The 23,820-nt window shown below is 50.1% G+C and overlaps 1 protein-coding gene across 6 annotated transcripts in view; it reads left to right on the top strand.

Moving 5' to 3' along the window:
• mlxipl (MLX interacting protein like) overlaps nucleotides 1-23,820 on the top strand; it is a 273,904-nt gene that overhangs the window by 120,746 nt on the left and 129,338 nt on the right. For all 6 annotated transcript variants that reach the window (XM_085964155.1, XM_085964156.1, XM_085964158.1 and 3 more), the window contains one exon: nucleotides 21,925-22,070. In XM_085964155.1, the coding sequence (XP_085820281.1) occupies nucleotides 21,925-22,070 (146 nt within the window). The remainder of the gene's footprint in view (nucleotides 1-21,924; nucleotides 22,071-23,820) is intronic.

Raw genomic sequence — 23,820 nt, 5'->3', positions numbered from 1 at the left:
ATTTTCCTCTGATTGACCTTGTTGAGCCCGCCCTGTGGGCTCAGCAGGCCAATTAAGGGCCACCCGGCAACAGGTGACGTCAGAGATTGACATTTCATCTGTCAAAAGCTTTTGACAGATGAAATATCAGTGTTTAGCAGCTGTTTGAAGCTGTCAAGCACTGAAAAACTGCTAATTCAGCCTCAGTCCTTTCTCAGGATAACTTTAGAATCATTTTGCTGCAGAAACCAAGAAGCTGATTTTATTTTTTAAATCGGAGCTTCTGTGGTTCTTGCAGCCGACTCCCGACACCGGAATGCAGGACTCCTGTAAAGGTAAATAAAAGTAAGTTAAACTTATTTAAACACTTTAAACACTTGCAAAACACTTACCTTTGCACTCCTGCACCCCTCACTCACCTGAACACTGGGCATCTCGACCCCTCCAAGACCTCAGACCCACGTCCCGCCTCAAACTTTTCGTGGTTTGGAGCTGTCGGGAAGCCCACAAACCAGCAATAAAAATCGCGAATAGGCAAAAAACTACCTGTTAACTACCTGTTAACAGGCAGTTTAATTGCCTTTAATCCCTTCCCGCCTCTGGGAGTCGGGTTCCAGCACTTGTTGGCAACCCGACTCCTATGAAATTGACATGGAGGCGGGTTGGAGGCGGGATGGGGTCGGGACCCCCGGATCTCCGATTTTTACCGCCCGCACGCCTCCAACCCGACTCCAGAGGCTTAGGAAAATCCAGCCCATTGTTTCTTTACCTGTCCTATTACCATCTCGTCTCACCTTGAATATCTCTCAATGTCTCTTCTTTCCTCCCCTCCCCCATTTCCCAGCCCCCAAACTGCCTTTTAATCAGTTTCATTTCCTGCCTTTTTTCTCAGTTCTGACGAAGGGTTTCGACCCGAAATGTTGACGCTATTTCTCTCTCCGCGGATGTTGCCTGGCCTGCTGAGTTTTTCCAGTGTTTTCTGTTGTTATTTCTGCTTTTCTATCCTGTTTTCCGTGGAAACTGTAAATCACTGGTCGCTATTATTATAGAATCTTACAGCACAGAAGGAGGCAATTTGGCCCATCGTGCCTGTGACAACTCTTTGAAGAGCTATCCAATTAATCCCACTCCCCTGCTCTTTCCCCGTAGCCCTGCAAATTTTTCCCCTTCAAGTATTTATCCAATTACCTTTTAAAAGTTACTATTGGATCTGCTTCCATCACCCTTTCAGGCAGCGCGTTCCAGATCATAACAACTGGCTGCGTTAAAAAATTCTCCTCATGTCACCTCTGGCTCTTTGAACAATTAGCTTAAATCTGTGTCCTCTGGTTACCGACCCTTCCACCAGTGGAAACAGGTTCTCCTTATTCCTTCTATCAAAACCCTTAAAGATATTGAAAGCCTCTATTAAATCTCCTCTTAAATTCTCTGCTCTAAGGAGAACAATCCCAGCTTCTCCGGTCTCGCCACATAACTGAAGTCCCTCATCCCCTGGTACCCTTCCAGTAAATCTCTTCTGCACCCTCTCCAAAGCCTTGACATCCTTCCTGAAGTGTGGTGCCCAGAATTGGAGACAATACTCCAGCTGGGGCCTAACCAGTGTTTTATAAAGGTTTTTTTGCTTTAGAACACTGTGGCCGCGAAATTTGGCACTTTAGCGCCACTTTAGGTCGGTTTTGGCAAAAAAATGGCGGCCGCCTCCAACGCTCCCTCTTTATTTTGGGTGTGCGGTGATGTGCCTCAATAATTCCGAGACTCGAAGTTAGCAGAACAAAAACAAGGCTTTTATTAACTTAGAACGTAACACGTAAGAGAGAGAGATGTCTTCCTTCTGGAGACTGAGGCTAGACTGAGCTAGCTTACAAACGGGGCCAGGTATGGGCGGAGCCCTACACACAGCACATTCCAGTATACAATACAGCACATTCCAGTACACAATACAATGAGGTCTGGGGGAAGGGAAATGACACTGAAACCGATCTCAGTCACAGGCAGTGATGAATGGAATATTTCATCACATTCACCCCTTCTATAGATTTAGTCTGTTCGGGGGTTTGATAGTCCTCTGCGACCGACGTGGCTGTTGCGGTGCCGCGGGTGTCGGCTGGGTGTCCCCGGTAGCCTCCTGGGTCTCTGCCGGGGGTGCCGCCAGGGTTGTTGAAGGGGTAGTTGGTGGGGGTGCCGTTGGTCGGTGTTCTTCCGGGGGTGATGAAAGAGTAGTGGGTGGGTAAGAGTTGCTGTGATCGTCGTTGCCGCTATTGCCGTGGTTGTTGTCGATGCCGGCTGGGGCGACGTCTTTTATGGACACGGTGTCCTCCCTTCCGTCGGCGTGCCGGACATATGCGTATTGGGGGTTGGCGTGGAGTAGGTGTACTGGCTCCACGAGAGGGTCCGTCTTGTGGCCCCTCACATGCCTTCGCACGTGTACCGGACCTGGGGTGGAGAGCCATGATGGCATGGATACGCCTGAGGTGGATTTCCGGGGAAAGACAAACATTCGTTCATGAGGCGTGGTATTAGTGGCCGTACACAATAGCGACCGTATCGAATGGAGCACATCCGAGAGGACTTCCTGCCAGCGGGAGATAGGGAGGCCCTTGGTCCTTAGAGCTAGAGTGACTGCTTTCCATACTGTCCCGTTCTCTCGCTCCACTTGGCCATTACCCCGGGGGTTGTAGCTGGTGGTACGGCTCGTGGCGATCCCCCTGGACAGCATGTACTGGCGTAGCTCTTCACTCATGAAGGACGCCCCCCTATCCGTATGGATGTAGCTCGGCATACCGAACAGGCAGAACAGGCTGTTGAGGCATTTAATGACCGTGGCGCTGGTCATGTCTGGGCAGGGGAAGGCGAATGGGAACCGGGAGTATTTGTCCACAATGTTCAGGAAGTAAACATTGCGGTCGACGGACGGGAGGGGGCCCTTGAAATCTAAGCTGAGCCGCTCAAAGGGCCGTGTAGCTTTGATTAAGTGGGCTCTATCTGGGCGGTAGAACCGAGGCTTGCACTCAGCGCAAGTGCGGCAGTTCCTGGTCAGGGACCGAACTTCCTCAATCGAGTAGGGTAAGTTACGGGACTTTATGAAGTGGAACAGCCGCGTGACCCCTGGGTGGCAGAGGTCGTTGTGGAGGGTCTGTAGCCGATCCCCGGTGGCGCTGGCACACATCCCTCGTGAGAGGGCGTCAGGGGATTCGTTAAGGGCCCCTGGCCGGTAAATGATGTTGTACTCGAAGGTGGAGAGCTCGATCCGCCACCTAAGAATCTTATCATTTTTAATCTTCCCCCTCTGTTTATTATTGAACATAAACGCTACCAACCGCTGGTCGGTAAGTAGGGTGAAGCGTTTGCCGGCTAGGTAGTGGCGCCAGTGGCGCACTGCCTCCACGATGGCTTGGGCCTCCTTTTCCACGGAGGAGTGTCTGATCTCGGGCCCTTGGAGGGTCCTCGAGAAGAAAGCTACGGGCCGCCCCACCTGGTTGAGGGTGGCCGCCAAGGCGAAGTCAGACGCATCACTTTCCACTTGAAATGGAGTGTTCTCGTCCACTGCCTGTAGCGTGGCCCGCTCAATATCCTGCTTAATGCTTTTGAAGGCGGCGTGGGCCTCAGCAGAGAGCGGGAAAGAGGATGCTTTCAAGAGGGGGCGGGCTTTGTCGGAGTAGTTGGGGACCCATTGGGAATAATAAGAAAATAACCCCAGGCACCTTTTCAGGGCTTTGGGAGTGTTGGGCAGGGGCAGCTTCCGTAGGGGGCGCAATCGGTCGGGGTCTGGTCCGATTTCCCCATTCTCCACCACGCTGCCTAGTATGCAGAGGCGTGTGGTGTTGTAAACGCACTTGTCCTCGTTGTAGGTGAGGTTGAGTTTTTGTGCGGTTTTCAGGAACCTCTCGAGGTTCGAGTCGTGATCCTGCTGGTTGTGACCGCAGATGGTGACGTTGTCGAGGTAGGGGAAGGTTGCCTGCAAGTGGTGGTCATCGACCATGCGGTCCATCTCCCTCTGGAAGACCGAGACCCCATTCGTCACCCCAAAGGGGACTCTGAGGAATTGGTAGAGGCGTCCGTTCGCCTCGAAGGCAGTGTACGGGCGGTCCTCTGGTCTGATAGGGAGCTGGTGGTACGCTGACTTGAGGTCGATGGTGGAGAACACCCGGTATTGGGCGATTTGGTTCACCATTTCTGATATGCGGGGTAGCGGGTGGGCGTCTAGTAGGGTGTACCTGTTGATCGTTTGACTATAGTCGATCACCATCCGTTTCTTCTCGCTACCCCTTACCACTACCACTTGGGCGCGCCACGGGCTGTTGCTGCGTTCAATAATGCGCTCTTTCAGGAGCCTGTCTACCTCGGTCGCGATAAACCGCCTGTCCTCCCAGCTGTACCTCCTGCTTTTGGTCGCTATTGGCCGGCAGTTAGGGGTAAGGTTCGCGAATAGCGAAGGCGGCTTTACCTTCAGGGTAGCCAGACCGCACACTGTGAGGGGCGGCTGGGACCCACCGTACTTGAGCGTGATGCTTTGGTGGTTGCACTGGAAATCCAGGCCCAAGATCACGCTCGCACATAGGTTCTTCATGATTAATACTTTAAAATTATCATATACAGTTCTGTTAACGCACAATTGTACCGTGCAGTAACCCAGAATGGTCGATGTTTGGGTTTTGTCAGCCATAGAGATGGTACCCTGAGTAGGGACCACCTTTAGGGAGAGTTGTTGTGCCAGTTCTGGGTGGATAAAGATCTCCGTGCTTCCACTGTCAATTAAGCATTTAACCCGGCACCCGTTTACCTCGATGTCCACCATTGATCTGGATAGCGGGTGCGGCCTGGTCTGGTCCACTGTGACCGATGCCACTGTAGGGCCCTGATCGATACAAGATGGCGTCCACGCTGTCTGCTCACAAGATGGCGGTCCCCACGAGGTCGGGCAAGATGGCGTCCAAGATGGCCGCTCCCACGGCGCACACGCGGCGGTGGCGGGTTTTCCGGCGGTTGGTTTTCCGGTGGGGTTCCCTCTGCACACCTTCCCGAAGTGCCCCTTCTTACCGCACTTAAAGCAGGTGGTGCCTTTCGCCGGGCACAGGTTTCTGGTGTGCTTTGGCTGCCCGCAGAAGTAGCAGTTGGGTCCCTGACGCGTCGCGGCTGTCGTAGGGCTTCTGGGGGGAGAGCGGGGCCCAGCCAGTGTCGGGCTGTCGGGCAGGGAAGATGCCTTCCAAGATGGCGGCGCCCTCGGTGCACACGTGGCGGCGTGGACGGCGCGGGCTGAAGAGTAGGCGTCCGAGTTTCTCTGGTCCACATCCAGGGATCGCGCGGTGTCCGCAGCCTGTTTCAGGTCCAACCCCGTTTTTTCCAGCAGTCTTTGCCGGATGTAAGTGGAGCTGAGGCCTGTGATGAAGGCATCGCGAACAAGCTCGTCAGTGTACACTGCGGCTTTTACATCTCGGCACTTGCAGTCTTTGCCAAGCATTTTCAGGGTGCTTAGGAACTTCTCCACCGATTCCCCAGGTCGCTGTGCGCGGGTAGCGAGCAGGTGCCTAGCATACACCTCATTCGTAGGCTGCTGGTAATGCACCTTTAAGATGTCGCAGGCGGCCAGGTACGTCCCGGCGTCTTGGATGAGGGAGTAAACCCGGTGGCTTACCCAATTCCGCAGAATTCCGAGTCTCATCCTCGCAGCGTCCGTAGCGTCTTTGACGGCTGCGGAATTGTCCAGGAAGAATTCAATACACTCAAACCAGTGTCCGAAGCGTGCTGATGCATCCGGAGCATGTTGATCCAAATCCAAACGTTCGGGTTTCAGGAGTTGATCCATAGTGTTGAAAAATAAGTTAATAAAATTGATGTGCCTCAATAATTCCGAGACTCGAAGTTAGCAGAACAAAAACAAGGCTTTTATTAACTTAGAACGTAACACGTAAGAGAGAGAGATGTCTTCCTTCTGGAGACTGAGGCTAGACTGAGCTAGCTTACAAATGGGGCCAGGTATGGGCGGAGCCCTACACACAGCACATTCCAGTATACAATACAGCACATTCCAGTACACAATACAATGAGGTCTGGAGGAAGGGAAATGACACTGAAACCGATCTCAGTCACAGGCAGTGATGAATGGAATATTTCATCACATGCGGCCCATTCAGAATACTGTGCATGTGCATTGAAAAGCCGACGAGCTGGCTGCGCAGGAGGTCCCGAGAGCTGCGTGGCCGCACAGCTTAAAAGGAACATTGGCTGCCTCGCTTCCGCCCACTTGCGGTGCGGGCCACGGTGGCCACCATTTTGGGAAGGTCGGTAGTGTGGCCGTTGCCTGCGTTTGCCAGAAGAATGCAAACGAGGCAGATTGTGACGTTAGTCAGCGTGCAATGCTGATTTGACGCACGACCTGCTATTTTGGACGTCACCGCTCACCTGTACGCCCTCTCCAAAGCACGCAGAGCTGAACGTGCGTTCAGCTGCACGACGGACCCCCCCCTCCTCCTCCCACCAGCAAAACTTAAAAGAACACACACAACTTTGAGGTTTTTTGCTTCTGTACCGGTTCCTGTACAGTTTATTTGAACAGTGGCTTGGTGTAAGACATTTAAAAAGTTGTTAAAGTATGCAGGGAGAGCTGCTGGGTGTTTTTAAGTCTTTTGCTGTTAAAGGAAGGCCGCTGAGAACACCACTTGCTCCCAGTCCTTGGGGGCTCTAGTTGCAGTCCCTCTTCGGCTGCAGTATGACATGGAGATGGAGCAGAGGCAGCAAAAGGGACAAGCTGCTCGCAGAGGGAGGAGGAGGAGAAAGAGGAAGAAGCAGAAGAGGAGGAGGAAGCGGAAGGAGGGAGTCAACCCAGACAGCCCCAGGATCAAATCATCCGCCGGCAGTACCAGTGAACACAACCCCAATTCTCCCGTCTTCATTAGTCCCAAACCGTATCTCGCCTCTGTTACCCTTGTGCATTACCTTAGTGACTACCTTGCACATGCCTTTGCCTATCCTAGTGCTCCTACACAGCACTACCCCAGTGGATGCAGCATGGCTGGTGGATGGATGCTGACTTTCAGTGGAGGAGACTGCAGATGGCCTTGCAGGGCGACCTCGAGCAGCTCTGGGCCTAGAAGGCCCGGCTTCGGACTGCACCACCTCGGTATGGGTCGTAGCAGTCTGGGCTGGCTGGCTGGCTGACGGGCAACAGCAAGGGCACTGGAGGTGTGGCAGTGGAAGGAAGATGAATGCTGTCATCCTGAGAGAAGACAGGCAGGTTATCCTCCACGTATCCATTGCCACCCCCGGAGCATCGACTCAGGAGTTCCTCAGGTTGTAGTTGTTGGAGGCCAATCATCTCAGCCCCAGGACATCGCTGCAGGTGTTCCTCAGGGCAGTGCCCTAGGCCCAAACATCTTCAACTGCTTCATCAATGACTTTTCCTCCATCATAAGGTCAGAAGTGGGGATGTTCGCTGATGATTGCACAGTGTTCAGTTCCATTCAGATAATGAAGCAGTCCATGCCCGAACGCAGCAAGACCTGGATGACATTCAGGCTTGGGCTGATAAGTAGCAAGTAACATTCACGCCACACAAGTGCCAGGCAATGACTATCTCCAACAAGCGAGAGTCTACCCACCGCCCCTTGACATTCAACGGCATTACCATCGCCGGAGCCCCCACCATTATCATCCTGGGAGTCACCATTGACCAGAAACTTAACTGGACCAGCCACATAAATACTGTGGCTACAAGAGCAGATCAGAGGCTGGGTATTCTGTGGCGAGTGTCTCACCTCCTGACTGCCCAAAGACTTTCCACCATCTACAAGGCACAAGTCAGGAGTGTGATGGAATACTCCCCACTTGCCTGGATGAGTGCAGCTCCAACAACACTCAAGAAGCTCGACACCATCACCATCCAGGACAAAGCGGCCCGCTTGATTGGCATCCCATCGACCACCTTAAACATTCACTCCCTACACAATCGGTGCACCGTGGCTGCAGTGTGTACCATCTAAAAGATGCACTGCAGCAACTCGTCAAGGCTTCTTCGGCAGCACCTCTCAAACCAGCGACCTCTTCCACCTAGAAGGACAAGGGCAGCAGGCGCATGGGAGCACCACCACCTCCAAGTTCCCCTCCAAGTAACACATCATCCTGACTTGGAAATATTTCGCCATTCCTTCATCGTCGCTGGGTCAAAATCCTGGAACTCTCTCCCTAACAGCACTGAGAGAGTACCTTCCCCACACGGAACTGCAGCGGTTCAAGGCGGCGGCTCACCACCACCTTCTCAAGGGTAATTAGGGATGGGCAATAAATGCTGGCCTTGCCAGCAATGCCCACATCCCAGGAATGAATAAAACAAAATCCTAGTAATCTGTTGGAGCACAGATTGCGGGACTGCTGTGACACCCTGCAAGCCCCTTTCAACACTGGTAAACCCTGCCATGATGGCATCAGTTTGTGCTTGCCTGGCAGCAAGCTGAGCTTGCATGACTTCAGTCTGAGCTTCCTTTGCAGCAGGTAGTGCAGGGAACCCCTGCGGACATCCCCCTTTCAAACAAGTATACCGCTTTGGATACTGTTGAGGGGGATGACTCACCAGGGGAAGGCAGCAGCAGCCAACTTCCTGGCACTGGCGGTGCTCCTGCTGCCCAGGAAGGGGGGGAAAAGAGTGGGAGAGCAATAGTGGTAGGGGATTCTATAGTAAGGGGAACAGATAGGCGTTTCTGTGGCCGTAGACGTGAATCCAGGATGGTTTGTTGCCTCCCTGGTGCCAGGGTCAAGGATGTCACTGAGCGGCTGCAGGGCATTCTGGAGGGGGAGGGTGAACAGCCAGTGGTCGTGGTCCACATTGGTACCAACGACATAGGTAAAAAGAGGGATGAGGTCCTGCAGCAAGAATTTAGGGAGCTAGGTGAAGGATTAAAGAGCAGGACCTCAAGGGTTGTAATCTCTGGATTACTCCCGGTGCCACGTGCTAGTAAGTATAGAAATAGGAAGATAGAACAGATGAATGTGTGGCTAAAGGGATGGTGCAGGGGGGAGGGCTTTAGTTTCCTGGATCACTGGGTCTGCTTCTGGGAAAGGTGGGACTTGTACAAGTCGGACAGTTTACACCTGAACCAGAGGGGAACCAATATCCTTGCGGGGAGGTTTGCTAGCACTGCTGGGGGGGGTTTAAACTAACTTGGCAGGGGGATGGGGTACAGAGTGGAGCTATAGTAGGGGGTGATTTACAGCCAAATACAGAGGGAAAAACAAGTCAGCTGGGAAGGCAAAGCAAATATGTGAAGGCAAAAGAGAATATGGCAGGGCTGGAAGGCATTTATTTTAATGCAAGGAGTCTTGCAAATAAGGCGGATGAACTGAAGTTGTTGTTGAACACATGGGAGTACGATATTGTTGCTATCACGGAGACATGGTTGAGGGAGGGTCAGGACTGGCAGCTCAATATTCCGGGGTATAGAATCTTCAGGCGAGACAGAGGGGGGTGTAAAAGGGGAGGGGGTGTTGCAATATTAATTAAGGAGTCAATTACTGCTGTAAGGAGGGATGATATATTAGCGGGTTCCTCTAATGAGGCCATATGGGTAGAACTTAAAAACAAAAAGGGGGCAAGCACTTTGCTGGGAGTGTACTATAGGCCCCCAAACAGTCAGGGGGAGATAGAGGAACAGATATGTAGGCAAATCTCAGAAAAGTGCGAAAATAATAGGGTAATAATAGTGGGGGATTTCAACTTCCCCAATATAAATTGGGATAGTCAGAGTGTGAAAGGCTTAGAGGGTGCAGAATTCTTAAAGTGCATCCAGGAGAGCTTTTTGAGCCAACATGTAGAAAGTCCTACAAGAGAGGGGGCGGTACTGGACCTAATTCTGGGGAATGTAGCCGGGCAAGTGGTGGAAGTGTCAGTAGGAGAGCATTTTGGCGACAGTGACCACAATTCGGTGAGATTTAAGGTGGTCATGGAAAAAGACAAAGACGGCCCGGAAATAAGGGTTCTAAATTGGGGGAAGGCCGATTTTAATATGATAAGGCAGGATCTGGCCAAATTGGACTGGGAGCAGCTACTTATAGGAAAATCCGCATCAAAACAGTGGGAGACTTTCAGAAGGGAAATAGAGAGAGTACAACGCCAACATGTTCCTGTAAAGGTCAAGGGTGGGACCAACAAGCAAAGGGAACCTTGGATGACAAGGGATATACAAAAATGCATTAGAAATAAAAGGGGGGCTTTTGGCAGTTACAAAAGACTAAAGACGGAAGAAGCCCTAGAGGAGTATAAAAAATGCAGGGGCATACTTAAAAAAGAAATTAGGAGGGCGAGGAGGGGCCATGAAATAACACTGGCGAGCAAAATAAAGGAAAATCCTAAGATGTTTTATAAGTATATTAAGGGCAAGAGGATAACCAGGGAAAGGGTAGGGCCCATTAGGGACCAAAGTGGCAATCTGTGTGTAGAGCCAGATGATGTAGGCGGGGTTTTAAATGAATTTTTTGCATCTGTGTTCACTATGGAGAAAGACGATGCAGACATAGAAATCGGGCAAGGGGGCTGTGACATACTTGAACATATTAGCATCGAGAGGGAGGAGGTGCTAGCGGTTTTAGCAGGCCAAAAAGTGGATAAATCCCCAGGCCCAGACGAGATGTATCCCAGGCTGCTGTGGGAGGCAAAGGAGGAGATTGCAGGGGCTCTGACACAAATTTTCAGAACCTCTCTGGCCACAGGGGATGTACCAGAGGACTGGAGAACAGCTAACGTAGTACCATTATTCAAGAAGGGTAGCAGGGATAAACCAGGGAATTACAGGCCAGTGAGCCTAACATCTGTGGTAGGGAAATTATTGGAAAAAATTCTGAGGGACAAAATTAGTCTCCACTTGGAGAGGCAAGGATTAATCGGGGATAGTCAGCATGGCTTTGTCAAGGGTAAATCATGTCTAACAAATCTGATTGAATTTTTCGAGGGGGTGACTAGGGGGGTGGATGAGGGAAATGCTGTGGATGTGGTTTACCTGGACTTCAGTAAAGCTTTTGACAAAGTCCCGCATAGGAGACTGGTCAAGAAGGTAAGAGCCCATGGGATCCAGGGTGCCTTGGCGCGTTGGATCCTAAACTGGCTGAGTGGCAGGAGGCAGAGGGTGATGGTCGAAGGTTGCTTTTGTGACTGGAAGCCTGTGTCCAGTGGGGTACCTCAGGGATCGGTGCTGGGTCCCTTGTTGTTTGTGATCTACATAAATGATTTGGATGAGAATGTAAAAGGTATGATCAGTAAGTTCGCAGATGACACGAAAATTGGTGGGGTGGTAAATTGTGAGGAGGAAAGCCTCAGGCTACAGGACGATATAAACGGGTTGGTCAGATGGGCGGAAAAGTGGCAAATGGAATTTAACCCTGAAAAGTGCGAGGTGATGCATTTTGGACGGACAAATAAGGCAAGGGAATACACAATGAGTGGTAGGACCCTAGGAAGTACAGAGGGTCAGAGGGACCTTGGTGTACATGTACATAGATCCCTGAAGGCAGCGGAACAGGTAGATAAGGTGGTTAAAAAGGCATATGGGATACTTGCCTTCATTAGCCGAGGCATAGAATATAAGAGCAGGGAGGTTATGATGGAACTGTACAAAACGCTGGTGAGGCCACAGCTGGAGTACTGTGTGCAGTTCTGGTCGCCTCACTATAGGAAGGATGTGATTGCTTTGGAGAGGGTGCAGAGAAGATTCACCAGGATGTTACCTGGGATGGAGCGCCTCAGCTATGAAGAGAGGCTGGACAGGCTGGGGTTGTTTTCCTTGGAGCAAAGAAGGCTGAGGGGGGACCTGATTGAGGTGTACAAAATGATGAGGGGCATAGATAGGGTAGACAAAGAGGAACTTTTCCCCTTAGTAGGGGGGTCAATAACAAGGGGGCATAGATTCAGGGTAAGGGGCAGGAGATTTAGAGGGGATTTGAGGAGGAACTTTTTCACCCAGAGGGTGGTTGGAATGTGGAACTCAATGCCTGAAAGGGTGGTAGAGGCAGGAACCCTCACAACATTCAAGAAGCATTTGGATGAGCACTTGAAATGCCATTGCATACAAGGCTATGGACCAAATGCTGGAAAATGGGATTAGACTGGACAGGGATGGATGGGCGGCGCAGACACGATGGGCCGAAGGGCCTCTTTCTGTGCTGTAAAACTCTATGACTATATGACTCTATGACACTGAGACACATTGGGTGGCTTTTGCTTGTGCTGCAATGGAAGCTGAGACTTTGGCCATCAGATGGGCATGATGGCTTGGTCCATAAGTGCATTCATGGATCTGCCCACCCCTTCCACGCTGGAAAGGATAGACTCCTCCATGGACCTTGACATTGCATTCAGGATTTCTGGCAGGCCTACCAATGCACCAAGCATTTCATTGTGCATACCCATCAGCGTTCTTCTATAGGCCGCCCCATCAAAGTCTTCATTTGAGTCCTGTGCAGCAGAACTCGTGTGCAACCTCACCCTCCAGGGAGCTGACATCTGTGATGCCCTTTCCCCCTGCTCTGGCTGCAGGCCACTCATGCCCGGGGTCTCACCACACGCAGATCCCGTGTCTAACCTATCCTGTAAAGTACGCGAGTGTCAGTATCTGAGCTGGTAGCTGGGAGTGTGAACTCGAGCGTCAGTGTAGCTTCTTCTTTACTCTCCTCTCCCTCTTCTTGTTTAACCTGGTTGGGCAGGCTGGATTTCTTGGGTGTGTGAAATGAGAAAAGCACAAGGGTAGGGTTGTGGTGAGAGAATGGGGGGGGGAAGCAAGAGGTGCATGCTTAAACCTTGTGCATATTGTAAATCAGAAGAGATTGTGGTATGAGGGGCAAGTGGGGTGTGAGAAGGAGGATAACGTATGAGGATACCAACATCTTGTATTCTTTCTGCCCTGCCGCTGGCCACAAGCTCAGCCATGGCCCTGCCAAGAATGGCCAGCACTGTCTTCTCCAAGGGAGTAATGTGATGCAGGCGAGTCTGCCCCTCCGCCGGTTAAGGTCTGCCGGCACCGGTTATGCGCCACCTTTTCCTGCAAGAGAAAGGGAAGTGTGTCAGTGAGTGTGGTGTAATGTATTTGGATGATGTGGCTGTCATGGTTGAATAACTGACAGTGTGTTCAAGCTAGGAACGTGAGATGTGCCTTGTGTTTGGTAGAGATTGTTGGTAGGTGAGTGATGGGGGGGGTTGTGCATTGAGAAGTGTGTGAGGCTAGTGGGGCAGTTGGTAGGAGACGGCTTTTGAAGATGCATTCACTGACCTTGACCACTCGTGTGAGGTCATTAAACTCCTTTGGGCACTGGAGCCACATCCTGGGGGCGACAGCGCTGGCAGTGGCCGCTTTGGCATCCTTCTTACAGTGTCTCTGGAGGGTCCCCTGGCCCCCTGTGGGTAGTGGACCTCTCTTCGAGTGTTCACCCCTGCACAAAGACCTCGAGTGCTGCGTCCCAGACTCTTTCCCTGGCCTGCTGAGCCATTTTGGGTTGTGCTGAGGCAGTTTTAACATTTTTGATCACCAGAAAGCAGCTCACCTTTAAGAGGCGCAGACTGCCTTTAAGAGGCGCAGGCTCGCTTTAAGTAAAGCTAGCCTCACGCGAACTTCAGCCCCCTGCTGAGCGCACAGCCAGTCAGCAGCACGTTCAATGCTGGGCTGTGCGCTACAGTCATGCAAAGTAGCAAGCAGCACGAATTTTAACATGCTGCCTGAACTCCTTTCAACGGGCGCATCGTGATCCCCGTGCCTGTTTTGAGCCTAATCCAATTTCACCGCCTATACCTTCATTAATAAAGCCAAGGATCCCGTATGCTTTAACAGCCTTCTCAACTTATCCAGCTACCTTCAATGATTTGTGTACGTACACCCCCAGGTCTGTTCCTGCACCCCCTTTAAAATTGTACCATTTAATTTATAAATTATATGACCCCTTCCCTATCTATTCAATTTGACCTCTTTTAAAGCCAGGATACAGCAGGTGATGGGCAGGATCTTACCCACTGAGGAGTGTTGTGCCGGTACCTTTTTTACCTAGACACAATTAGAACTCAGAACTCAGAGATTCAAACATGAAGTGCTTTATTCGAAGGAAAAGGGAAGTTCTGGAGAGTTCCGAACAAAGAGAGCTAAACTTAACCAAGAGAACACCCAACCATTTATCTGCTGTGACAGCGCCACCACAGGTGGGAGGAGAACACACAATACATAACAAGGAGTGAGATTTATCAGCACTGTGGTGCTCCTGAATTTTGGTATCACTGCAGTGAGGTTTCTGGGGATTAGCAGCAGGGAGTGGGTCTGATAGCTCAGTGCACTGAGGTGGTACTCCTGAGGTTGTCACAGTCTGTCAGCACTGGGGCCCATTTTTCAGGCATCCCTCGCAGCCCCATAAAACAGGTGCTAGGCACCTTACATATGCAAGTGAGGGGCCTGACTACCGGTATAGGTCCCCTTGTCGAAGTTAGTTGGGGCAAAAATGTTAATGAGGTTTGAGGACCTATTTCTGGCCGGCCTCCTGGTCGGGGGGGAGTGTTGTCAGCACACCGCTCGGTATGGACCCAGAAATGGGCCATAACCAATTTCCACCCCACTGAGCCCGAGTGTGGAGAGTTTCAGCACTGATTTCTGCTGCAGGGAAACACTTTTTCCAGCAATTGTTTTGGCATTCTGCCTACACGGACCTGGAGCTTCTCATAGCTCTTGACAGTATGAGACCGCCGGGGGTTGTCCAACCCCTCCACCCCCCACCGCACTCCTTACACATAGTGAGAGCTTCTCCGGAGCAGGTTCAGCAATCCCTTGGGCAGACCCTATCTGCCATTACCATGTTGGGGGAGGGGGAACAGCAGCGCAGGATTGGGCACAGGACAATCGAGCAGCATTTATGCAGGACGGTCCCTACCACATGTTACCCTATAGAATATACAGGCAGCACAGGTCATATGCAGACCTTACTGAGGAGATGTATATTAGAAGTGTGTGCTTCTTCAAAGTGACAATATGACAACACAGCCACCTACTGCAAGGAGCACCTCCTTTCACACTGCGCTCTCTGTGGCTATGAAGGTGACCACCTCAACTTTTCTGGCACAGGTTCATTTCAGGCAGCCACAGGGGATCTCTGCAATATTCACCAGACTGCAGTATGGACATGTATTCATCAGGTGACTGGCACATTTTACAGGAGAACTTGAATCCCCTTTGGCATCACAGCAAGATAGCAGTGAGATCAGTCCAGCTGGTTTTACCACAATTGTATACCACCACAATCTGTAACCTCATGGCCTGGCATATCCCTCACTCTAGCTTTACCACCAAACCAGGCGTCCAACCCTGGTTTAATGAGGAGTGTAGAAGAGCATGCCAGGAGCAGCACTAGGCGTACCTAAAAATGAGGTGCCAACCTGGCGAAGCTACAACACAGGACTACATGTATTCTAAACAACGGAAGCAGCTTGCTATAGACATAGTTAAGTGATCCCACAACCAACAGATCAGATCAAAGCTCTGCAGTCCTGCAGAGTCATGAATAGTGGTGGACATTTAACCAACTAACAGGAGGAGGAGGCTCCATGAACATCCCCATCCTCAATGATGGAGGAGCCCAGCACACAACTGCAAAAGCGTTTGCAACCATCTTCAGCCAGAAGTGCCGAGTGGATGATCCTTCTCGGCCTCCTCCTGATGTCCCCACCATCACAGAAGCCAGCCTTCAGCCAATTTGATTCACTGCATGTGACATCAAGAAACGGCTGAGTGCACTGAATACTGCAAAGGCTACGGGCCCCGACAACATCCTGGCTGTAGTGCTGAAGATGTGATCCAGAACTAGCCACGTCTCTAGCCAAGCTGTTCCAGTACAGCTACAACACTGGCATCTACTCGACAAAGTAGAAAATTGCCCAGGTATGTCCTATCCAGAAAATGTAGGACAAATCGAATCTGGCCAATTACCGCCCCATCAGTTTACTCTCAATCATCAGCAAAGTGATGGAAGGTGACGTCGAAGGAGTCACTCCTTTTGCTTTGAACCACCTGCTCAACTCCAGTATCCTCCCCTCCCCTTGCTTTGCTTCATGCACCTCGCCTTTACCTGTCCATCCATTCCCACTCTTCCCATTCAGTATCCTCCCTTTCAAGACCCATTGGGTGTCCATCCCGCTGTATTTAAATGAGGTCAATTGGGTGTGGCTAACCTCTCCATCTTATTGCCTCCAACTTCTGCCCAAACCAACTCAAATTATTACCACCATTATATAAGTGGCAGTAGGAGCACCAGAGAGCTGTCACTGAGGAGACCCCCACTTTATTTGCTGCAACTGAAGGCTGCTTATTGATACTTCTGTTGTGTCCGTGTATAAGAAGACACAGATGTTTACTAAACGTGGCTCACAGTGGAACTGATCCGTACAGACCACCACTCAGTGCTATGTACAGGTGTGGTCACTGCCGGTACTGCAGTATACATGAGCTGTAAAAGATAGTTCTCCCCTTAAAGGTACATACATTACAATTCCTCCCCTTTTAGATTAACAGTACCATAACACTCATTTAACAATTAAATATCAAACTAATTACAATTAACACTTTTAACATGCAACATTAGCTGAAAATAGTCCATTTATATATTCAGTCTTTGGGGAGGCTTCCTGATCCTTTCTGGATAGCGCCTTTCCTGAGTGTCTTGCTCTTGGTGCGGAGGCGATTCTGGCCCCCTGTCGTCGGTTGGTTCATCAGCTTCCGATGCTACTGTTTCTGGGGTAGATGCCACCTGTACATCGGATTCATCACCAGGTACGTATGGGCGAGGCATGGGGTTGACTTGTTCCTGTGACTCTAGGATCTGGTCAGCATGGCATCTCATGATGCTCTCCCCAAAGTCCACTGTGTACATTAGTGGGCCCTGCCGTATGCATATCGTTCCTGGCTGCCATTTTTCTGTTCGGTAGTCGCGGGCCAAGACTGGTTGCCCTACATTGAAGCTCCTTGTTGGCTTCTCATGGATGTGCTGGAATTGCTTACTCTCAACATCTCTTCGTACGTTTGGTCTGAGCAAATCCAGGCGAGATCTTAACCTTTGGTTAAAGAACATCATGGCTGGGGCCTGGTTGGTGACTGCATGTGTCGCATTCCGGTAGGCAAACAGGAAATTGTCCACCTTGTGCTGCAGCGGAATGTTGTCATTGTACATAGCCTTTATTGCCTTCTTAAAGGTTTGTACGAACCTCTCAGCCAATCCATTTGTGGCTGGATGATACGGGGCGGATGTGTAATGCCTTACCCCATTCTTTTTCAAGAACCTCCGGAACTCTTCGGACGCAAACTGTGGTCCGTTGTCGGAGCAAATCTGTTCTGGCAAGCCATTCCTGGCAAAAATGGTCCGTAGGACTGCAATAGTTTTCTCCGTGGTGGTGGAGGACATTTTGATGACCTCAGGCCATTTCGAGTGCGCATCCACGGCTATTAAAAACATTGAGTCCATGAATGGACCAGCAAAATCAATATGCACCCGTTGCCATGGAGATGAGGGCCACTCCCATGGGTGTAGAGGGGCCTGTGGCGGTGCATTTTGGACTTTCTGGCATCCTGAGCAGCTCTTGGTCAGGTCCTCGATTTGTTTATCAATTCCCGGCCACCACACATAAGCCCTGGCTAGGCTTTTCATTTTTACCCCTCCCAGATGACCCTCATGAAGCTCATTGAGCACTCTATCCCTTAACTTGGGTGGAATTACCACTCGGGATCCACACATCAAGGTCCCCGGCACACTGACAGCTGTTCTCTCCTTGTTGAGAATGCTGGCAACAGTGAGTCGCCATGTGCTGGCCATCCCTTCACCGTCAAATTATATACCTGAGGCAGTGTCGGGTCATTTCGGGTTTCCTTTTCGATACAAGCGTTAGTTACCGGTAGGTATTCAACTATAGTCGAATGGAATATTTTGACAGGATCCACTGCTGGTGCTTCCTCTGCAGTAGGCAGTGTCAGGCGTGATAGCCCATCAGCATTTCCATGCTGTTTCGTGCCCTTATATTCAATCTCATAGTGGTGCGCCCCTAGAAAAAGTGACCATCTTTGTAGTCGTTGCGCAGTCATCACCGGAACGCCCTTCTTCGGATTAAAAATGGAGACAAGAGGCTGGTGATCAGTCAGCAAGGTGAATTTCTGCCCGTGCAGATAGTGATTGAACTTTTTCACTCCCCAGCCCCACACTAGGCTGAGGGCCTCCCTGTCAATCTGGGCGTAGTTACGCTCGGCTGAGGTTAGTGATCGTGACGCAAAGGCTATTGGCCTCTCTGAGCCGTCCGAGAATTTGTGCGACAGCACCGCTCCAATGCCGTAGGGTGACGCATCACATGCCAACCGAATTGGTAATGCTGGGTTGTAATGGGCCAATACCTCTTTCGATGTGATTAGTGTTTTGCTCTTCTGGAAAGCTCATCTACATTCGTCACTCCACTTCCATGGCACCCCAGTTTGCAGTAGGGTGGTCAGTGGGTGTAGTATTGTAGACAAATTTGGCAAGAACTTATGGTAGTAGTTTACCAGCCTGAGGAACGACCTCAGTTGTGACACATTTTCCGGTGCTGGAGCCTTGACTACTGCCTCAATCTTCTCTGGAGACTTATGTAACCCCTCTTTATCGATAACGTGGCCACAATACGAGATCTGTTTTCTAAAAAACTCGCATTTGGGGCGGTTAGCTCGGAGCCCATATTCCTGCAATCTAGTGAGCACCTGCTCCAGGTTGGCAAGGTGATCACTGTCATTTTCGCCTGTGACCAGGATGTCGTCCAAATAACACTGGGTCCCTGGGATCCCTTGCAGGACTTGTTCCATTGCCCTCTGCCAAATAGCCGGAGCTGATGCTACCCCGAATACCAGCCGGTTGTATTGGTAGAGACCTTTATGGGTGTTGATTGTGAGGTATTTTTTTGATGCTTCTTCTACCTTCATTTGCAGATATGCCTGGGCCAGATCAATCTTAGTGAAGCGTTTCCCTCCAGATAGCGAGGCGAAAATATCTTCAATCCGCGGAAGTGGATATTGTACGGTGTGAAGGACCGGGTTCACTGTTACCTTAAAGTCCCCACAGATGCGAACCTTCCTTGGTTCCCCAGGTGTGCTGCTCAACGACTTTTTCATCACAAGGACGATAGGTGTAGCCCACTCGCTCCAGTCTACCTTGGACAGTACACCTGAACGTTCCAGACTCTCCAGCTCTGCTTCGACGGCTGGGCGGATCGCATAAGGTACCGGTCTGACCTTAAAAAATTTTGGGCTTGCGTTTTCTTCAATTTTAATCATCGCTGTCATGCCTTTTAGTGTTCCGAGTCCTTGCTGAAACACTTCTTTCGCGTCAGTTAGGATCTTTGACAGTCGCCCAGGTGTGACGTCGTCATCCTTTTTGTCAGCCACAGTCAGTGCCTGTATGGAATGCCAATCCAGTTGTATTTTCCGGATCCATTCACGTCCCAGTAATGGTGGTCCTCCATCTTGTAATACATACAGGTCTAGTTTTGGTGTTTCCTTACCGTTACATATAACGGTCACCCTTATTTTTCCTTTGGGGTAGACTTTTTGCCCCGTGTACGTCTTCAAAATAATTTTTGTGTCTCTCAAGGGTATGTGTGAGAATAGCCGCTCGTAGTCCCGTCGGTTTATGACTGGTAGGGCTGATCCTGTGTCCAATTCCATCTTTACCTGGACTCCTGCTATCTTGAGAGTGACCCAAATGGTTCGGTGATCCTCCGTTGTGATCACATTATGTAGTTTCAGACAACTCAGTTCCCTGCTTTTGGAGTCGTTATCACTCTTTTGTTCGTCTGAACTATTCTCCGTCATCTTATGTACCTTCTTGTACTTTTCTTTGGTAGGTTCCTTATTGCTGGTTTTATTTCCCGACCTGCAGACTCGTGCTATGTGTCCTACTTTTCCACACTGTCTGCACACTTTGTCTTTGAACCAGCAATCATTCTGGTCGTGTGTTGTTCTGCCGCAGCGATAGCACTTCTCTGTTCCATATGACATTTCGTTTGTGCCATATTCTTGCGGTCTCTGTTGTATCTCTGCAGCGCCCCGTGCTGCTGCTTCATATGATACCGCAATGCTGAAAGCCTTTTCCAGCGTAAGGTCCTTTTCAGATAAAAGCCGTTTCTGGGTTCCTTCACTTTGAAGCCCACACACAAACTTGTCCCTGAAGGTATCTGCCAGTCCCGCTCCAAACTGGCAGTGTTTCGATAGTTTGCGCAGTTCTGTTAAATAATCAGCATTGCTTTCATCCTTATGCTGGTTCCGTTTGTGAAACTTGAATCTTTCTGCTATCAGCAGCGGTGTGGGGTTTAAATGTTCCTGTAGTATCGTTACTATGTCTTCAAAACTCTTTTCCATTGGCTTCGTTGGGGTTACTAGATTTCGTAATAAACCATACGTCTTTGCACCCATTAAATTTAACAATACCGACGCTTTCTTGTCATCTGACACCTCATTTGCCTTGCAGTACACCTCTATTCGTTCGACATATGTAGTCCAATCTTCGACTTCATTGTCAAATGCGGTGATACTGCCACTCTTCGGCATTTTGGGTGTGGTTTAAAATGGCGTCTTCCAATGGCTTAAAATGGCGTCTCCCGCGCTTTCCTTCCTCCCCCGCTGCTGCCAACGCCACTCCCGGCGGTTCTCGTAGCAATGGCGGCACCCTGTAGGTTTTGCGTGCTTCTCCTGTGCTGCTGCCAACGCCGCTCTCGGCGGTCCTCGTGGCAATGGCGGCGCCTCGCGGGTTTCTGCGCGTCTCTCTCTCCCTCTCTTCGACGCTGCTCAGCCCCTGAACACCGGCTGCGCCCTGTGCGCTCTGCCCTCTCTCTCCCCCGTCGACGCTGCTCGGCCCTTTGCTGTGCCGCTCAGTCGGGCTCTAGCCTGCCGCTGTCCGGGAAGGGTCTGCGCACTACCCGTTGCCAGCCCGTTTCGCTGGACCACCTCGACTGGAAAGCCAAGCCTGGCTCTCAACAGCCTCCCCCGTAATTCTCGTGTCTCTGCTGGATGACTGGGCGGTTGCCCGTGGTCGACGCCCGAGTCTCTGGCCTTGACCTCCAATCCACTGATCTCCAGGAGTGAATCCCCGGGAGGTGATGCAGAGTTGCAGGTAGGTTCGAACTTGCCTTGTCGCCAATGTTGTGTCCATGTATAATAAGACACAGACTGCCGGAGAAACGGTACAACAGGTGTTTACTAAACGTGGCTCACAGTGGAACTGATCCGTACAGACCACCACTCAGCGCTATATACAGGTGTGGTCACTGCCGGCACCGCAGCACACATGAGCTGTAAAAGATAGTTCCCTCCATCTTTGTAACTACGCTCAACATCGCCCCTGCCTCTGTTCATCTGCTGCTGAAACTCTCACCCATTCCTTTGTTACCTCTAGACTTGACTATTCCAATGTTCTCCGGGCTGGCTTCCAATCTTCCAGATTAGAATAGATAAATCTAGGAAATCACCACCACACTGCAGTGAAAATGCACTTAAAGCACTAGGTTTAAAAAGGAAACAAATGCAAGTTTTGGAAATCTGAAATCAAAATTGAAAATACTGGAAATGCACAGCGGGTCTGTTAGCATTTGAAAGATTGGGTTAATGCTTTCGGTAGATTGCAGATCAAACAAGGTTGTACTATTGCTGTATCCAGCATCGTACTGTAGGCAGCTCTGGTTACCTAATAATGGGGAGCAAATTACTACCCTTGAGACGGTACAAAGGCACAAAGCTTGAGTTGTGAGAAAAGATGAAGAAAGTTGGGGTCTTTTCTACAAGGTGACTTAGTTGAAGTCTTCGAGATCATGAGAAAAATGGCTGTTGAATGAAGGTGATAACACTTGCATTTACATAGGTCCTCGTCACACTGAAATGAATAATCATTGCTGTTCTTATGTGCAGCCGTATGATCTTTACTGTGTTTCTTCTTCCTCAGGGTTCTTCAGCAGTCCCTATCATCCCCACCCAGCAACATCCTTTCCAGAGCACAGTCATTTCTCCAACATGTCCAGCAACCCGTTTGGAGCAGGAACTCTCGCCGTCCCAGCAGAAACCATGCTGCTTGACAGCCAGCATCCACAGGTCAGCTCACTTAAATATATCCTGGTGCTTCTTACTTTCATTTTTAAACAAAATTGTTTGAATTTTGGTGCCAAGAGAGTGAACATTTCCATTTTTCCATCCTGTCCTAACAACATATACACTGAGGTCAGACATGGCTCTAGCAACATCGATCCAGGTAGATCACTATTGTCTCAAAGAGGCCAAATCCATCCTGTTTTGCTGAGTTTGCTAGATTTCATCATACAGGTAGACTATCCTTTATCCGAAAACCCTGGGACCAGCTGTGTTTCGGTTTTCGGAATTTTTCGGATTTCAGAAGGTTTTCATCTCCGTATCTGACAACAAACACTGTTGTTTAGCAACAGCTTGTAAACACTCGGGCCCTGCCTTGGAAGCGTCCCTGAAGCTGTTGCTAAGCTACAGAGACTCTTTCCACAGCCTGACTGTTTAAAAAAATGCTAGGGGAAGAAAAAAACCTAACAAAACGGCTGCTGATTTCTGCCGTTAGATCGAGGTTTCCGGCTCCCCCTGCTCCGTATCTGAATTCCTTGACTTAGCGGGGGTCTGGGGCTCGTCTGCCGCCGCCAGTTGTGGGAAAGCTGGATATCGGCTGACTCCTACACTAAGCTGGCCCGCAAATCAGGTCGTGGGGGGGAGAAGAAAAGACTATCGGACGGGCCGCTGCAGCTATCGGACGGGCCGCTGTATTGTTGGGTTCACTCTCCCGGTACCTCCTTCACACTGCCCGGCTCGGCCTGCAATCTCCTACCCAGGAGGGAACTCTGTGACCCTCTGCCCTGCTCACAGGGAAAGGCAGAGCTCCCGGACCACTCCTGTCATGTTTGGCGCCACTCGGGTCATGTCGTGCGCACGACTTACGCTCCACGAAAAAACTTTCGGTTTTTAGAGGTTTCCGGTTTTCGGAAGTACGGATAAAGGATAGTCTACCTGTATTGATGGTTTAAAAACCCCTAAAACTCACACTGTGGGATCTCTGAATATGCCTGTGTAATATTACCGTGCCCCCTCATGTAATTGAGACAAGAAGTTGTTTATTTTCAATAGTAGGCAAAGCAGTTCTATGAATGTGTCCAGAGTTTGTTTGCAGTCATTTCTAGGCTGAGTTTCGAGCCCTCGCGACACAATGTTACTGAAGGATTGTTCAGGAATTGCATTGGGGTTTAAACCTGTAACATTCCCAGTGCTATGAAATCATGATAAACCATATAGTTTCAAGAAGGCTGTCTACAAAGCTCACTGTTACAGTGAAGACCAGCCACAGAAACCAGTACAATTATACTGTCTGATAAAGCTCATTTCTCCAAACTCTGAACAAACGTGGTAATTATTGCTTTGTTCTGGCAAGTGTTTTGAAGTATTGTCATAGAAAATCGTCTCTTCCTTTAACGCTCCCACTTGTGCTAATGAAGGGCACACACCCGGAATGTCACAACCTGCCACAGCCTTTCACACACTGACTGGCCTGCTCTGGATTTCCAGCAACTGTAATTTTTATTATATCCCTACTTGTGCTCTTCTTGGATATGGATCGGAAGGCAATAAATTAGACAAGGCAAAGCCAATATCAGTTTGTTTTTGTAATCCATGTAATGCTGTAAAATGTAATTTTCATTTGACTGTACTTTTACCACTTGGATTGTCTGCATGAATTTTATGTGCAGTCAGTCAGCCCTTTCCTCACACTGTGAGATTCCTGGCTTGTAGAGCCTCCTGCTCTGGTAGTGCTGGCCTGTCTTCTGTTACAAGT

Source organism: Somniosus microcephalus, chromosome 22 (assembly GCF_052327205.1).
Source record: "Somniosus microcephalus isolate GS21.2 chromosome 22, FLI_Smic_1.0, whole genome shotgun sequence".
NCBI classification, from domain to species: domain Eukaryota; kingdom Metazoa; phylum Chordata; class Chondrichthyes; order Squaliformes; family Somniosidae; genus Somniosus; species Somniosus microcephalus.
Note: the sequence above shows the minus strand (reverse complement) of the source record. Positions and strands in the feature narration are given on the sequence as shown.